The sequence below is a fragment of the Rhamphochromis longiceps genome, linkage group LG16, assembly GCF_057381845.1.
Source record: "Rhamphochromis longiceps isolate RC_006_pf linkage group LG16, R_longiceps_female_GT1.1, whole genome shotgun sequence".
NCBI lineage: Eukaryota > Metazoa > Chordata > Actinopteri > Cichliformes > Cichlidae > Rhamphochromis > Rhamphochromis longiceps.
In genome coordinates, this window is record NC_140572.1 from 20,590,587 (window position 1) to 20,609,134 (window position 18,548).

General features: G+C 38.9%; 1 protein-coding gene and 1 pseudogene across 3 annotated transcripts in view; both read left to right on the forward strand.

Annotated features, from left to right (window-relative positions):
- Positions 1–14,202, forward strand: LOC146651016 (nectin-4-like). Of its 2 annotated transcripts, XM_085385674.1 has the most exons (7): positions 1–1,669; positions 7,871–8,212; positions 8,332–8,634; positions 9,250–9,343; positions 11,053–11,207; positions 11,705–11,804; positions 12,725–14,202. In XM_085385674.1, exons 1-7 carry the CDS (start codon positions 1,552–1,554, stop codon positions 12,879–12,881), a joined length of 1,269 nt encoding a protein of 422 aa, XP_085241800.1. In that variant the 5' UTR covers positions 1–1,551; the 3' UTR covers positions 12,882–14,202. The 2 variants fall into 2 exon arrangements, with proteins under 2 accessions (XP_085241800.1, XP_085241801.1); XM_085385675.1 differs by lacking the exon at positions 11,705–11,804.
- Positions 12,899–18,548, forward strand: part of LOC146651017 (nectin-2-like) — a 19,395-nt pseudogene continuing 13,745 nt past the window's right edge. The window contains exon 1 of the transcript XR_014907836.1: positions 12,899–12,986. The product of XR_014907836.1 is annotated as a nectin-2-like (transcript). The remainder of the gene's footprint in view (positions 12,987–18,548) is intronic.

An 18,548-nucleotide genomic window follows, 5' to 3' on the forward strand; every position in this document is an offset into this window, starting at 1 on the left:
GGGGGGCAATAGGTGGCAATCACTTTTTGGCAGGCTGAAAATGGTATATTATGGGTATTAATGATCCTTTAAAAGTTATTCAGCAGTTCTTAGAGACTGTTTGGGATATGATGTGCCACATATCCTTTTGGATGATACCCAACAAGTTTGAAGCAGAAATATTGTTTCAGTGACAAGATATAGGCCACAATCACTTTTTGGCAGGTTGAAAATTGCATATTGTCAGTTTTATTGTTCCCTTAATGGTAATTTAGCAGTTCTGAGGGACTGTTTGAGATGTAATATTTGACATATGACCCTTCTGGATGATATCCAACAATTTTGAAGCAGAAACATTGTTTCAGTGACAAGATATAGTCCACAATCACTTTTTGGCAGGTTGAAAATGACATATTATCGGTATTAATGTTCTTTTAAAAGTTATTCAGCAGTTCTTGGAGAGCGTTTGGGATATAATATGTCACATGTAACCCTTCTGGAGGATATCCAACAATTTTGAAGCAGAAATATTGTTTCAGTGACAAGATATAGGCGGCAATCACTTTTTGGCAAGTTGGAAATTGCATATTATCAGTTTTATCGTTCGCTTAATGGTTATTCAGCAGTTCTAAGGGACTGTTTGAGATATAATATGTCACATAGGACCCTTCAGAATGACATGCAGCAAGTTTGAAGCAGAAATAGTATTTCATTAACAAGATATAGGCCACAATCACTTTTTGGCAGGTTGAAAATGACATATTATCGGTATTAATGTTATTTTAAAAGTTTTTCAGCAGTTCTTGGAAGGTGTTTGAGATATAATATGTCACATAGGACCCTTCTGAATGACATCCACCAAGTTTGAAGCAGAAACATTGTTTCAGTGACAAGTTATAGTCCACAATCACTTTTTGGCAGCTTGAAAATGGCATATTATCAGTTTATTGTTCCTGTACAAGTTATTCAGCAGTTCTTGGAGAGTTTTTGGGATATAATATATCACATGTAACCCTTCTGGAATATATCCACCAAGTTTGAAGCCGAAATATTGTTTCAGTGACAAGTTATAGGCCACAATCACTTTTTGGTAGCGCTAAAATGCCATGTTCTCAGTCGTTATTCTGAACAAACAAGAAAGAGTCATGGTGATACTGGCACAATAGGTCTTTATTGTTTTAAGTACTATTCGACAGTCTTATAACAAATATGAACAACGAGAGTAGACATACTAAACCTGTAGGCATTAATTATTCCATCGTGATGCGTGTAGTCATTCGTGACTGCGCTACACACTGAAAGCAACCTTCTGATAAGCGTCATAATTCGGTTACAAGAAACGTTAAAGCTCCATAAATGCATACCTTTGCCTAATAACAAAGGCATAAATGTGTTTGGGTTCCCCCCCCCACGTTATATCAGTTGCACGGAAGTAGCTGGCAACGCAAGTAATCCGGGCGCTGCAGCTTTAAGCAGCTGCGCGCGCTCCCGCGGACGGCAATCACTTTCTGGCAGACAATCACTTTTTGGCACTTTTTTTTCTTTTTTAATTGATCTACCGAGGATTAGCGGATGGATGACATTTCTCCTTTTTGTGGCAATTACCGCCACAGTTTATCGTCCCGATGTCACTCGGTGCTGCGCAGGCTGTTATTTCTGATGGTAGCGCTTCTGCACACAGATGTAATAGGTACGTCGATTAAATTTTTTTCTATTTTGTTGTATTTTTATGTTATTGCTGCTTCTTTTGTGGAAGGTAGACTCGTACGAAAAAAGGTGAGGCTTTGTGAAACAGCACCTGCACCGGAACTGGCTGCTTTTGTGATCGTCGCATCTTGATAATGATGTTCACTAACGCAGTGACACAGAAAAGTGTTGCAGAATTCAAAATCTCGTGCAGTGTGATTGTTTAGTCCTCATCACGTGTTTCTGTTGTCCTACATGCATTTTGTTTATGAGATATTTACAACAGAAGAGGGGGTACAAAATAGAGGAGCGAGACTCATCTGTCTTGCTAAGAAATTGGTCACATTGAATTAATGTCTGCGCGTGTGTGTGTGTTAACACTATTAGTAGGCTACTCCTTCAGTTTCTGGCTGGGTAATTTCATGAATTCAAACCACAATGAACCGCTGGCTTTGTTGATACAACATTGCAGGTCTTAATGCTCAATTCCGATTTTTTGATCAAATCCGATTTTTTTTTTGTCCGGTTGTTCACACTACAAATAAAAAGCGGCCCGCATGCGCAAAAGAAGACGTCACACACAACACTATTGTTTGCCTGATGGCTCTTAATAAAAAGACTTGTTTCGGACTTCACGTTTCCCAATTTTGCTTTAAGTTATAAAATTATTTTGTTATGTACATATTGTAAATGACCTTTAAATTTGGTAAAATCTTCACATATGTTTGGTAAAGGTACGATATGGTAAATGTGCCTTAAGGTGAAAAATATGTACGTTGCCTGTGCAAATTAGTACCAGGCTGACAATTGTACATGGTTTGTTAATGTTTCCTTTAATGGAATTAGTTATGTGCAATCAAAATATTGTTTAATAGAGTTTATGTGTAGTTGTAAGCTAGTTAGGTGATAGTGAATTAAGTGATGCAAATTTGATGTGCATGCTATATGTGAGCAGGAGAAATTTAAAAAAACTTTTAATGAAATCTCTGTGACGCATTAGTATAAGAGACCATCATTCAGCCAGGGATGCTATGGCCTAAAATTTATCCTTATTGCTGTTTCAGAGAGGAGCGGTGCTTCAAAGGATAGTTGCAGAGTTCTGTCAGAATCTGTAGATTATACAGTATAAATAAAATGATCACGTTTCTCCAACGTTGTCTCCCCAACAGTTTCACCAGGAAGCAAAACCGATTTTAATTTAATGCACGTATCAAACAAATGCACAGTAATCTATTATTTTTCTTCAGTAATTAAATAGATTCAACATCTTTCTTCAACAGAATTGCAGACTGCACAGATGGTACATTCCCAAAGGAAAGAATACTATATATACTAGACTTAATATTTACTGAATACAATAATGGATTTCTATACATTTTACATCAGATGAAAACTTTGGTTGTAAGATTCAGATAAATATTTATTAAAAGCTAGACATTTTAATTTCTTTGTGCCCCCCTTTTCCCTGTTCATGCTCTCCCTGGGCCCCTGGCAGAACTTTGCTAGAGCCGCCCCTGCACAGTTACCAGCTGTCAGCTACATAAAAAAGGATCCTGGTGTTATTTGTCTCTCAGAAACAGTTCATAACTTCCCTTCAACTCATTCATGTCACCTAAAAGGTAAACCTGTTTCTTCATCACCTGTTCAGCTCTGATGATTCAGTAAGGACATCTCCTGGTTTCATCTTCATGTTTCCCTCTCACCAGGATATCCAAACCGATATCATGACCAGCAGTTTTTACGGCTGTGGCTCCAGCAAACCTCATGTGATACTAGAAATTAATATTAAATAAATTCTTACAACAGCTGATCAAGCTTACAAGCTGCTGTTTTTTTAGCGCGACATCCGTTGGTTTCCAATTTCTTGCGCAGAGAGAAAAGCCGATCAGCTGATCATTGATCAGTTTAATGATTGAATTAGCAACTTTCTAGCTGTAGTACGGGACAAATCGCGTTCCTTTTCACCTCGACTTTAAAGTTCGACCTCCTCGGCTGTAATTGGTCCAGCCCAGAGTCGATCATGACCAACTGGCCAATCCACCACCATTCATTTATACCGTTAAAAAAAAAGAAAAGAAATAAAACCCCATCGGCCCATAAAAACGAAAAATCACGAGCGGCCCACCGGGCGAATGCCCGGTATGCCCGATGGCCAGTCCAGCCCTGTCAATCACCAATCTCTATTTCTGTCACTCCCTCTCTCTCGTCTGTGACTAGAATCATTTGAATAAGGTGATATTTCTTTAATTAAACTTTGAATGTTGAGGTTTATGTGAATGGAGACCTGCTGGTTTTCATAACCCATCGCAAAGATAATAGAGAGAGAAGGCCTGTTATTTTCTTTTACACGTGCCTATGTACCTGCTTATAAATGTACGGTCACGTGACATTTGTGTTTCGAAAAATCGGAGCTGAGCTCGATGTCAGTGTCGAGCTTCCCATCCCTGCAGAGAATGTTTATCTCATCCTTTGTGTTTTTATCTTCTTCGAGACTTATGCCCTACAAATTTGTTTCACAGTTAGGTGCCTGACTGACAACTGTATAAAACAAAAACTACACACAGTATTCGAAGCACATAGCACGCAGTCGTAAATTCCCCCTAATTTTGGTATGATCCGAGCTCAGGCACTAGCCGACTGAGCACAGCAGCTGCTGCCTGCGAATTTGCTGTTGGAGAAACGCAGACAGGCAGACAGAGGAGAGCTTAAGTTTGACCAGGTACCAAAGCAAATCATTTGTACTGTACAAATAATGTGAATATGGCGGTGTATCACAAAAGATTGATATCAAACTGAACACTTGACCCATATTACGTTACTTGCTCTTCCAGTGAATCAACAAATGGCGAAATGAAAAGCCAAACAACAACAATGCTGCAAAACAAGAGGAATTTCAATACACAGCAGTATAGTTGAAACCAGATATTTACATACACTTTAGGGAAAAAACATAAAAACATTTTTTTTACTGTTAAACATCAATTTAGAGTAAACTTGTTTTGTTTTAGGTAAATAAATATTGAAATATCTTTTGAATTAATTAAATGTCAGAATAAAGAGAGAGAGAGAGCTGTCTATTTTTTATCACGTTTTTATTGTGTCTTGAATTAATAAGAAAACTCCAGACGATTCCATTCTGAGCTTAAGAAGCTTCTGATAGGTTATTAGAGTCCATGTGAGTAAATTGGTGGCACAGCTGTGGATGCATATAAGGCAAAACACAGAGCCTGTTTCTTTGACATGGGAAAATCAAGAGATATCAACCAAAACACCAGGGAAAGAATTGTGGAGCTCCATAAGTGTGGCTCAATTTTGAATACAATTTGGGTTCCATTTGCAATTAAGAAATACAGATAGTTTCTCTGTTCATATATTGTTTCAACTGTATATTTGATGATATTGGTGTTTGGCTTGATTGTTAGCACAAAGAGAGAGAGAGAGGAACAGAGAGGGGGATGGAGAGGATAATGAGGACAGAACAGAGATGGAACAAGAGCCAGGTGCACTGAAAAAAAGGCCATGTTGGATTTACTTAATTCAATAGTGGACATTGGTTGCACACAAATGTTTTGCTTTGGCAGAAACTTAAACAACTGAGTTAAATCAACACAACTTTTCATATTCAATAAACCTGTGCATTTTGTGTTCATAAAACGCGATTGAAACATGTTTAGATGAAGTAAGGTGAGCTCTTGGAATATTTTAATCCTTCACAATTTTGTCATTTTATTTCAACACTATTCAATAACTTTTTACCCCAGTACTACTTGGTCACTTAAATACTACATGTTGTCTTCATATTACACAATGTTCAACAAAGTCTAGAGTCTGGTTACCATAAAAATTGAATGGATCTACAAAAACTGCCATCATCCTATCTTTATCCTGGTTGCAGGGGGGCTGGGAAATAACCCTGAAGTGATAGGTTACAAGGCAGGGTACACCCTGGACAGCTCACAAGTCTATCACAAACAATCACTTGCACTTACATTGACAGGTAATTTAGAATCACCAATTAACCTAACAACTGAATGACTTTTAACTGTGGGAAGAAACCAGTAGACCCAGAGAGAAGCCAGTGCAAACTAGCCAGGTTGTGGATTTGAACCCAGGACCTGCTTACTGCGAAGGAACAGCACTAACCACCATGCCACCAGATTTAGCAAAAGTAGGAAAGCTATGATTTCAAGGCTTGATTCAGAATTTTTTGTGCATTTTTGTCCTTGACTGGTTAAACTGCAATAAATAGCAATAGTATACACATGACGTGTGTGTAGTTGTCTGCCTCTTAGAACTCCAGTGATTCTCCTGCAGTTTGACATCTCGTGCGATCTTGTGAATTTCATGAGTTCAGCAACTAACCACTCTTACTAGATTGTATCATGTCATCTTAACAAGAACAAATTAAGTTGTTGAATTTTGTACAAATCCTTCATGATTTAATTACGTTCATAGAAACATGAAATTATTGTGTTCAAATTACAAGGTAGACTTTTTTAATGTAACAACCACCCAATTTACTTTTTTTGGTATACCGAAAAAAGTAGAGGTGGCTGCTCGACTTGACTGAGATGGATGTCTTCCAGAAACCACTATCCAAAGCACGTAAGACTGAAATCCCGTGCAGTGTCGCAGTAAGTCATTGAGTTACTTCACTTGAACAGGACATGAACGATTTAATCTAGCCTCCCTGCATATCATGTAGTTTCTACACTATATAGTTACACTTAACTTTGAAGCATGATTTACGTAAGCATGATGCTTATGTAAATCCAAGAGCTGGCCAATCCCTTTTTTTCAGTGTGAGACAGACCTGTTAGTCAAATGGTTGTTTGCCAAAACTAATTAGAACTTTTGAGGTTTGTTATTTTTCAAATTCTATATTTATTAAGTTATGTAGGTTTGTTTGCACAACAAGGCTAAATAATTATATAAACTTTTCTGAATCTGAATAGTGTACTTTCGTAGAATTAGAAAATAATATGGTACAAACTAGTAACTCATCATATTATCTATTGAAAAGGAATACTTGAATTAATTGAAAATGTCATTGACAGGTTCGCAAAACTCAAGCCTTGAAGATACAGTCTCATGTTACCACAATAAAGAGGTGTTGTCATTGTAGTGCAGGTCTATAATGATTTTCAGTGCTACTAGTTTTGATTCTGGTTCTATTTTGGTTAAGTCCTAAAGTAGTCCTGATTTTGAACTGTTGTAGCCCTGTTTTAATTCCTGATCTGTTCTGGGTCTGGTTGAATTGGGGTTTAGTCCTCGTGTCTTGATACAACCCTAATTTTTTTCTGCCTTGCTGTTGTATTAAAAAACTAGTTTAAGGTGTCCTGCATATGTGATATATATTTTTTTCTTATATGAAGTTATTCTTTTTCAAACAAAACTCAAAACACAGCCTAATAAATCTTCAACTTCACGCCATGTTTTTCAGTCATTTCTACACCCCCCCAATCCCACATGCATGCTACCGTTTAGGGCTAAGCCCCAGGTGTATGCATGCATGACCTTCTTCCTATTTTACGTTGAAGGTCCGCGTCATATGTCAGTTTTGCGTCTTCCCTGTCTCGTCATGTGTAATTGTCATCAGTCGTGTCTCCTAGCTGTTCCCTCTTTGCCCAGTTCACCTTTTGTATTTATTGCCTGTGCTTGCACCTGTTCGTTGTCGCGTTGCCCCTCATGCTGTGTGCATCTCCCTGTGTTCCCCTAGGTTTCAGAAGCTCAGTTTAGCCTGGTTCTGTTTTGTATCACTTCCTATCCCGCAATGAAGCAGTGTTTAAGTTCATGTTCTGCCTGTTAGTCCTGCATTTTGGGTCCAATTCATGCTTGCCACACAGCTGTAACATAAGTTACTCGCGTAGCCTTGATTCGTTCACATGTAGCAAGGGATTCAGTTGTGTTACTTTTGGCTATTTGATAAACAGATTTCATTTTAAGCTTGAGTCCTTTAAACTCCCAAGAAATTGAGAAATTGTTCAAATATTTATCACTGTCACAGTCATTTTTCATTTATATTTGGAGGCTAAGACCTCTTTGTTATGCCACATTTTTCTTATGCAGGAAAAACACTGCAATTGTATGTCAGCAAGATGCTGCAAAACTGCCTAATTTCAAGATTTGGTGTAGAGACAAAGCACACACCAAAAGTAAGATATAGAAGAAATTGTAATCTGATAGTGTTTCATGCTTTTTACAGCTCTCCAGGTGATTGGTGGAAACGTAACAGTGGTTCAAGGAGGTACTGCTATCCTACCGTGCCATGTCACTGGTACCGATGATGACCTGACACAGATTACCTGGCAGAGGAGGACGAGAGAAAAACCTCACAATGACAATTTCCTAACTATCCTACCCAGAGAGGGAGTGCAGTTTGTCAATGGAGGTGATGATCGATTTAAATATATCGGGAATTTTAATGACAATAATGGAACTCTCCAGTTATCCAATGTTACCCTGAAGGATGAAGGCAGCTACACGTGCATCTTCACCTTTTTTCCCAGTGGAAATCAGAAGACAGAGATACCTCTGAATTTGCTTGGTATACTAAACTTTTTTTATCTTTAAAAAATTCTGTGTGTTCGTATGCGTGATAGAGACAGAGTTACTTTGATCATCCTGTATGCATGTTTATTTATTTGTGTGCTGTAACTCTCCTAGTGCCTCCTTTCACAAGCATCAAGGACAATCTTCCCACTTTGGGCACTGAAGAGGTTTTATTTGCTACTTGCACGGCTGCTGGATCGAAGCCTCCTGCAGAGGTGAGGTGGCTCACTGGTGCTTTGGGAGACAAAATGAGGACGACAACAAACTCCACTCAGTATGACAACGATACGACTACCACAGTCAGCTCTCTGTTTGGTGTTCCTACAAGAGAGATTAATGGTCACCAGGTCCAGTGTGTCATCAGTGGTGACTCCCTGTCTAAAGAAGAAACCCTGCCCTTCACCATACAGGTCTCCTGTGAGTATCAGCTGCTCATGGAGTTCCTATTTAGTGTTTATTTAAGAAGTTTAATTATTTGATCAAATATTAAAAAAGGTATACAGAAATTAAATGACACAGCCTATCCTACAGAGTAGAATGTCAATAACCATGTGCATCTGTTTATCTGTTTCTGGCCTTCCAGTTCCATCATGATGCCATGCCACAACGTAAAAGAGGTTTCAAACTTTTTTGTCTATCTTAAAAATTCTGTCATTATTCACCCCCCAGTCACAAGATCCATGAAGCACACATGATCAGAGTACGAAGCAAAAACAATTCAGGCTAATTTAAATGTGAAAGCATGCTCCTCCAGTACTGTTTCTTCTTTTAGTGGCATGGTGAAGCTGTTTTTTGGTGGAAGTCCCCAAAATGACCACAGAATTTAATGAGCCTTTTTTTTTAGTCAGCAGTGATTATAAGTGAGCCAGTGATTAACACCCTTGAATGTGCATGAAAGGATCACTCCTTAAAAAGAAAGAAAGAAAAACAACCAAGATTCATGGTTCTGCCTGCCATGATAGGATTCAAAGGTATGTTCACTTTTATTTTGACAGTTTATGATTAACACACTTCTGTTTCTTTTTTTTGCAGTCGCCCCCACAGAAGTGAAGATTAGAGTGATTTCAGAGGACTCGTTTGAGTGTTTGACAGAAGCCAACCCAAACGCAAAATTTGCCTGGAGCAGGTAAAGCAGTTTGAATAATGGTTTCAGTTAATTTAAGTGATTTCATTGATTCTTTAGGTTTGTCTAAGTACACTGTGCTGAAAAAGCCCTGAGAGAGGGCAAGCTTTCGCTGGTATGACATCACCACTTAGGCTACGTTCACACTGCAGGTCTTAATGCTCAATTCCGATTTTTTGATCAAATCCGATGTTTTTGTCTGTTTGTTCACACTACAGATAAAATGTGACAGCAAGCGTGCTCTGGTGTGAACCCTCAAAGCGGCCCGCATGCGCAAAAGAAGACGTCACATACAAAGCGCTTTGTTTAGACCCAGACCAAACAGTATTGTTTGCCTGATGGCCGTTAATATAAAGACTCGTTCTGCACTTTATGTTTCCCAATTTTGCTTTAAGTTGTAAAGTGATTTTGTTATTTACATATGGCCTAATAATGATCCTTATGGCTGTTTCAGAGAGGAGCGGTGCTTCAAAGTATAGTAGCAGATTTCCGTCAGAATCTGCAGATTATACAGTACAAATAAAATGTTCACGTTTCTCCAACGTTGTCTTCACAACAGTTTCACTAAACGTCTACACTGGATGGCCAGGAAGCGTTCATGATGTCTTCTCGGGCGCTTCTCCGGCACTGATAATTGGCATCTGTCTTGTGCCAGTGACGTAAAAGACGGATTTAATGCGACATGACCGTTCAAACATCAGTCGCTTTCTAAAACATCAGATATGTATCGGATTCAGTACCACATACGAAAGTGACCCAGGTTGGGTTTGAAAATATCGGATTTGTGCTGTTCACACTGTCATACCATGATCGGATATGGGTCGCATAGGGTCAAAAAAGTTGGATTTGATGCGCAGGGTCCCCCCCATGCCCCCAACTCAGCATTCTTTCTCCTCCAAACACAACAGGTAGTTTTTACCAAAAAGTTCTATTTTGGTTTCATCTGACCATATGACATTCTCCCATTTTCGTCTGGATCATCCAAATGCTCTCTGGCAAAGTTCAGACGGGCCTGGGCACGTCTTGCACTGCAGGATTTGAGTCTCTGGCAGCGTAATGTGTTACTGATGTTACTTTGGTCCCAGCTCTCTGTAGGCCATTCACTATATCCCCCGTGTGGTTCTGGGATTTTTTGCTCACCGTTCTTGTGATCATTTTGACCCCATGGGGTGAGATCTTGCGTGGAGCCCCAGATCGAGTGATTATTAGTGGTTTTGTATGACTTCCATTTTCTAAAAATTGCTCCCACAGTTGATTTCTTCACACCAAGCTGCTTAACTATTGCAGATTCAGTCTTCCCAGCCTGTTGTTTCTGGTGTCCTTTGACAGCTCTTGCATCGTGGCCATAATAGAGTCTGGAGTGTGACTGTTTGAGGTTGTGGACAGGTGTCTTTTATTTTATTTTCTGGATTTTCTTTTCTTGTTTAGTCTCTCATAGCTGAGGAATACCAATGATAAAAATTACAGGCCTCTCTCATCTTTTTAAGTGGGAGAACTTGCACAATTGGTGGCTAATTAAATAGTTTTTCACCCCACTGTAGATCATGTATTTTGGTTTAATTTCAAGAACATAGCAACATTTATGTGAGCAAGGAAAATGACTAACACAACTAACAAACTAATAGCTGAAATTCATTGGAATTTTAGCACAACTCACTTTTTTTTTTGCCCTGTCGTGCATTTCACAATAAACCTCATTCATGTTTTTCCAGATCTGGCCAGTCTTTGCTGCAGTCTGCCGTCAAAGTAGATGGTGCAAAGCTACAACTGCTGAGTCGGACCTCTGATCTAAACGGCCTCTATCAGTGTGAAGCATCTAATGCATATGGAAGAAAACACAGTCAGCTGTATGTGCATGTGGCATCAGGTGAGGTCAGCTTGGATTTAGCTGTGCAGTTTGTCCAAATCTTTCTCAATTTGTTTCTGATTTCCAAACTTTTGTGCAGATTGTATCATTCTGAAGTTATTCTGTTCTATTTTTTTGTGGACCACAATCAAAGGAAATAAATAGAAACTTGAACATTTACACTTGGAGTAAAATGATGGACTCTCCATATGAAGGGATAAACATACAAGTGAATGAATGAATGAATGATAGATAACTGATGCTCCAGTCATCCAGTACATTATATTATTCAAGTCAGTTCCAAAACCTAAAATTTAGAGCATGTCCTGACTTGTGATAGGTTCTGTTCATGGTCGTATCAAGTTTGTCTCATTTATTTTTGTGCCCTAGAACTTGTCAGAATGACACGTTTTTGAATGTGTACAGGTGCAGGTATTACATGGTGTTTGAATGCTGTCCAAGTCATCCAAATGTAAAATTGGAAAAGTCAAATATTCTTAATTCTTGTGTCCATGTAGGAGCATGCTCTGCGGCTTGGGCCTTATTTGGTGTTTTGGTTTTCCTGAATGTCACTGGGGCTGCAGCATGGTGCTTTTATAAACATGGATTTCTGATAAGGTACTTCTAACATTTACCTGCTTGTCTGTATGTTGGAAAATATAAAGTTTATCTCATTTTAAAGCATATGTGCTTTAAAGGGTGCTGATAAAAATTTATTTTTTATTTCTTCATAAATGAAAGAAGTAAAACATATAGCAGGGATCCAAGTGTAGTGTTTGCAATTTGTGAGTGTTAACCTAAAACATGTGGTCAAATGAGTTCTCAGTGCAAGTTAAACAGGTCGTACATATGCTGTAAAAAAAAGGGAAAGAAAGCACATATATTACCTACTTAACCCTTCTCTGGAGTATGGACCTTTGATGAGGATCCTCAGAAATGCTCAGTCTTGAGCCATTTTCTCAATCTGATAGCAAATGTATTCTTTTTGAGATCTCTTTACCATATATTCTTGGCCTTCTTCTTTGTCTCTTCCCCTCTGAGTTTCAGAGCTTGTCTGGTGAGGTTGTTGCCTGGTTTCCTCAGTGCATATCCTGTCCATTTCCATTATCTTCTTTATATATTTTCCTCCGAATGTACCCGCCTTGCGTTTTTCCAACAGGTTATGACTGTGGATCTTGTTTGGCCAGTAAATCTTCAAGATTTCCTTGGGAAGCTGTTGATGAAGGCAAAAATGAAAAAGAATACGATCAACAAGGTGTAAAGATAATATCTAACAAAGTTCAACAGTAGATCAACAAAATAAGCGGAAATTCCCATATGCACACTCTGTTAAAAGCACTAAAAGTCCACTTGAAAGTGACACGAGCAGTCAGCATCTCAACACTTGAAAATGTTGAGATGTACTGACAGTGTTTCCTCTGATGTTAGAACAGTTTCTCACATGTACTTTCTCATGTGCATCTTTGGGTTTTGTTTGGTTGTTTGTTGGTTTTTTAACCACAAATAATGACAGGGAGCATGTCCTACTGTTTTCTTAGGAGACCAGAAAACACACCAGATAATGACAACACGCCAGAGAGTGAGCATGTTCCACTGAGACCTAGCAGTGCAGTAGATGATCCCGGGCCACATGATGTTCCACCATCTTCCAGAAGTGCACATGATGATGATGGACTATCTAAGAGAACAGAATGATGATCATGGACAAGAAGATGACAGAAGACATGGATCACTGTCGACTAGCAGTGCTGGAGGTGATCAAGGACCACATAATGTCTCACCCTCCCCCAGGAGAGCAGTGTGATCATAATAATAATAATGGATTTGATTTATATAGCGCTTTTCAAGGCCCCCAGAGCGCTTTACAATTCACAGTCACTCTCACATTCACACACTGGTGGAGGCAGTTGTAGCCACAGCTGCCCTGGGACTGACAGAAGCGAGGCTGCCATATCGCGCCATCGGCCCCTCTGGCCAACACCAGTAGGCAGTAGGGTAAAGTGTCTTGCCCAAGGACATAATGACCAGGACAGAGAGCCCGGGGATCGAACCGGCAACCTTCCGGTTACAGATGCGCTTCCCAGCCCCCAGCGCCACGGTCGCTGGGGGTTGGGCTACATGATGACAGACAGTGGGACAGACAGCATGTCCCACTATCTCCCAGGAGTGCACATGATGATCACGGGCCATCTAGGAGAACAGATGATGATCATGTACCAGAAGATGATGGAAGGCATTGTTGCCTTACAGTGCTGTGTAATTACTGCTTTAAACAGTTTTTTTATTTTATAAAGAGGTATGATTAAATAGGAGTAAAGAGAGTGAGTAAATAAGTCAAACGAGTACACTGACTGATGCCATCATGCAGCTTTTACAAAGTGTGGGTAAGCTGCGAGTCACAGGTGGACTATTTAAAGCACTCACGGATGTTGCACAAGGCACAGAGATAAATTGAGAAACAACTTGAGTGGTTTTACTTCACTGTCATGGAAATTGTTTCATCATTACAGTAAAGACAGAAACAGAATGTAACTAATCTGACTGATCAGATTACTTCTGCAAAACTTATGCTGCCTCTAGTTTTTGTTGCCACTGTCCAAAATGTGATAAGAGTGCACAGCTCAAAGAAATTGGGGAACACTTGTTGTCAGATTATAACACAAAATCTGTGAAACTTCAGGGATATGAGATGAAAGTGGCAACAGGTGTGTTGGACATGCAACACTAACACAACGCCTTAAACAGGAATAGGTATTAAACTGCACGGTGGCTTGTGAGCACAAATCTCACTAAATGATTTGTGCTCACAACATGCCACTATCATGCAGTCTGAGTCTGACAGTTTGGTCAGAAATATGCACATATATTCTCCACATTCTTGAGACTGTGCTCAGAGACACAGCAAGCTTTCTTGCAAGAGCATGTGTGGATTTGCCATCCTGGAGTAGCTGGATTATCTGTGTGACCTGAAAGGCTTGCAGCTACCATCTCATGCTACCAGCAAAACTAGAGAACGGTAAGGAGAGAAAAACATTTTGTGGAAATCCCCTCGTATAACCATTCATCTTCCTGGGGATTGCCTAGAACTAGAAACAGAAAGAATATCTAACTCTGCTCTTTTGGTTTCATTTTACAGAAGAAAAATAAATGTTGTGACTCAAACAATGGGAATCGATAGATCTGGGTACCAGTGATGGACATTAGATCAACTGCAAAAGTGGATGCAGTTCCTCGCTCCAATCCAAACCCAAACAACCATTGTCTTCATGCGGCCTCCCCTCACGAGCTGGAAGCTCCAAGACTGAAGATGGAACAACAAATCTCAGATTACAAGACTGTGTTGACTCTCTGCCTTATCCTCCTACTTCTTCGAGATCACTTGTGTCAGCTAGGGGATTGTTGACTTCTGTTTAAAACAGGGTGTAAGGACACTCTGTCTCTCAAGTTGGACACAGGATACACATGTACACAGACACAGACATACAATCACCCTTTTTCTGTTGTCTAACTGCTCTCCTAAGCTCAGTCTGAGTAAAGTTCTTTTTTCTCCTCTTGTCCCCGGATGTTGTGAATTTCATTGTTTTCTAACCATGCAATTTCTCTCTGACCTGTCTTCCCAATGTGATATTTGTGCAATGTTTGTATGGTTGAAATGGGTCCAATGGGTTTTTTGGTATCATTATAATGAATCTTAATTCACACCTATGGGCAATTTAGTGCTACTAATTGAACTGCAATGCACTACTATGAAGACCCATGACTGAATGTTTCCTGTCATAGGATTGCAGTGTTTTCTCTTTCAGAAAACACTCTAGATGAGAAACTGCTTTTAGTGACTTGTACATGGTTATTTTTATTTCTTAAGCATCCGCCACACACATAACAGATAACTGATAAACTTTTCTGTGTTCTACTCAGTCATGGAAACTCTGCTCTATTCTTTGTGCTTTAATTCTACTAACTATTTTCTACTAACTTATGATTGTTGTATTCAGTCATATTTATTCATAACTTTAAACTGCAGTAGTCAGTGATTGATTGACTAGCACCACTCACATATAAGTGTTTTCGTGACGGGTGCACTGTGAAGTGTGATTAAAGAGTGATATATATATACACACACACAAAAACAGGATATGACATTATGCCCATAGAAAATAGTGGTGTTACTGCAAGTAAGAATAATTTAGTGTCACTGCTGAGTGCCTGCAACACAATGCATCTTTTGATGCAACCTATAAAACAGATTAAGACAAACTGGAACAAATTAGTGGCCCAAGTCAGCTTTAAATACCATCAGGTGCTTAAAGCTGACGTCTCACAGATTCCCAAATTCCAGGTTTCGACACTCTGTGACCAAAGTTCACTGAACCAACAGCAAAAGACGACCAAAACTATGCTTCATGTTTGAAAAACATTGTAATGATTTCCCTTTTATTTTGGCTCTCTTGCTTCCATCATAATAAAATTGCACTTCCTATCTCTGTGTGTGTATATATATCACCCTTAATCACACAGTGCACCCTGAGAGAGGTGCTTTACAAACACTGACTACTGCAGTCTAAAGTTATGAATAAATATGACTGAATACAACAATCATAAGGTAGTAGAAAATAGTACGTTGTGATGATTTCACTTTTATTTCGGCTCTCTTGCTTCCACCATAATAAAATTGCACTTCCTATTTATGTGTGCTTCAAGACCAATTTTCCATCAAAAACCCTATTTTCTGCCTTATTCGCTTGCTCATTATGTACACTAAAAAGCCACATTTCTGCTATTAAATACACGAGAAATATCAATGTCTCTAATAAACCTCTGTAACTGAAAAATAGAAAGCTTATGTTTTTCACTAAAGAAATCTTCAAAAAGAGCTTATATTGGTTGGTTTATAGCAGATTTACTTACACAAGCAATTTGATGTTAATTGGCAAACATTTAACGCAAAAAAATAGGTCTTAATTTTTTGCACTCGATATTAATATTAGTTTAGATGGAAGCACATCTTTTATAAATCACTCTTAAACTAACCACGACTATGAGCGCTATTTAATGATAGTGCACGTTTTGTTTTTTGCTTCACGATTGTGTAAATATGGCCCCAAAAGGCTGTGCAGGAACAGGAAATGTGGTACGTTTATGAGGCTGCGGTCGGAAGTGCGTTTTACGTCAGAAAATATAACAAAATGTGCTCAAAAACGGGTGCAGTGAAGAGATTACAGCACTTGGAGCTGACTAAACTTAAAATTAACCTGCAATGGATCTTGTGGAAATCTATCGTTGTTTCATTGTAACATGAGCCCTGCCAGGGCTGGACTGGGACAAAAAATCAACCCAGGCATTTTGACTAGAGTCCGACCCACCAGGAATTATAGGAAAAACCTTTGAATAAAAACAAATGCTGTTGTGACAGTGATGTACACTATCTTGTTGGTAAATAGGTATCAATCTAATAAACTTAAACCTACACTATCCTTTAAACAGTACTTACCGGAAATGTCAATATCAATGCGATAAACAAACAAGAGAAACGGGACTTGCGACAGAAAAGCCGATCAGCTGATCATTGATAAGTTTCATGATTGAAGTAGCAACACGAGAGGGAGGGAGAGACAATGACAGAAGAAGAGGCAGCTGACAGCGTCAAGACACAGAATAACTCCAGCTTTGTGTCTTTTTTTTTCATTCTAGCTGAAGTACGGGACAAATCGCGTTCCTTTTCACCTCAATACAGAACTTTAAAGTTCAACCTCATCGGCTGTAATTGGTCCAGCCCAGAGTCGATCATGACCAATTAGCCAATCCACCGCCTTTAATTGCTTATACTGTTACAGGGGCGGAGCGTGGGGGTGGCTTACTGGGCTTAAGCCCGGGTTGTTTTGTCAGAAGCCCGGGGTCTTTTGGAGTGTAATTTTTTCATAGTTAGATGCCTGGCTGACAACTGTATAAAACAAAAAGTACACACAATATTCGAAGCACATAGTGTACACTGTGGGAATTTACGACTGTGCGTGAATCCCCCCTGATATTGGTATGATCCGAGCTCAGGCACTAAGCGACTGAGCGAGGGGGCGGGGCAGCTGCTACCTGTTAGTGCGCTGTTGGAGAAACAGAGCCAGCCATACTAAGGAGAGCTTAAGTTTGACCAGGTACCAAAGCAAATCATTCGTACCGTATAAATAATGTAAATATGACGGTGAATCACGAAAGATTGATATGAAACTGATCACTTGACCAATATTACGTTACTTGCTCTTCAAGTGAATCAACAAATGGCGAAATGAAAAGCCAAACAAATGCTATTTTTTAGAGTCTTAGCTTACGTGTGTTTATTTCATATTTTCAGTTCTTACCCTCCCCGACTAAATCGGTTTCAGTTATGTACTGAAATATAAGAATGGACATTAGAGGGTTCTTTCAAAGAAAAAACTCAGGTAAATGTTATTTTATATATTGTGCTTTGTATGTTGTTCAGTATATTTCTATGCAAAACAAGAGGGATTTCAGTACACAGCAGGATATTTACATTTGTAACCAGATATTTACATACACTTTATGGAGAAAACATAAAACATTTTTACTGTACAACATCAATTTAGAGTAAACTTTTGTTTTAGATAAATATTGAAATATCTTTTGAATTAGTTAAATGTCAGAATAAAGAGAGACAGAGATCTGTCTATTTATTATCACTTTCATCAAATTTAGGAGTACATATACACTAAGTTTGTTAATTAATAAGAAAACTCCAGACGATTCCATTCTGAGCTGAAGAAGCTTCTGATAGGTTAGTAGAGTCCATGTGAGTAAACTGGTGGCACAGCTGTGGATGCATATAAGGCAAAACACAGAGCCTGTTTCTGTGACATGGGAAAATCAAGAGATGTCAACCAAAACACCAGGAAAAGAACTGTGGAGCTCCATAAGTGTGGCTCAGTTTGAATACAATTTGGTGCCATTTGCAATTAAGAAATACAGATAGTTTCTCTCTTTACTCTTAAAGTTAACAAATATGTTTTTTATATTTATCAATCTAAAAAAATAAACATTTAGTCTGATTTGATGTTACAATTAAAAAAGTGTTTGTTTTGATCTGAAGAGTTTGTAAATATCTGGTTTCAACTGTATATTTGATGATTGTCAGCACAAAGAGAGAGAGAGAGGAACAGAGAGAGAGAGCAGAATGAGGACAGAACAGATGAACAAGAGCAGGTGAGACACACATGTTAGTCAAATGGTCGTTTGCCAAAAGTATCACCGTATCATAGGTACTCATGTATCTCGTACCTAGTGTTTCTTTTTAGGTTTGCTATTTTTCAAATTCTATATTTATTAAGTTATGCAGGCTTGTTTGCACAACAA

What these genes read in the sequence shown, in the direction of transcription:
- LOC146651016 (XM_085385674.1), top strand. Translation starts at nt 1,552, where the DNA reads ATGGATGACATTTCTCCTTTTTGTGGCAATTACCGCCACAGTTTATCG. An exon ending in CTTCACCATACAGGTCTCCT is followed by an intron (nt 8,635 to 9,249) that starts GTGAGTATCAGC and finishes TTTTTTTTGCAG; the next exon opens with TCGCCCCCACAGAAGTGAAG. An exon ending in GCAAAATTTGCCTGGAGCAG is followed by an intron (nt 9,344 to 11,052) that starts GTAAAGCAGTTT and finishes ATGTTTTTCCAG; the next exon opens with ATCTGGCCAGTCTTTGCTGC.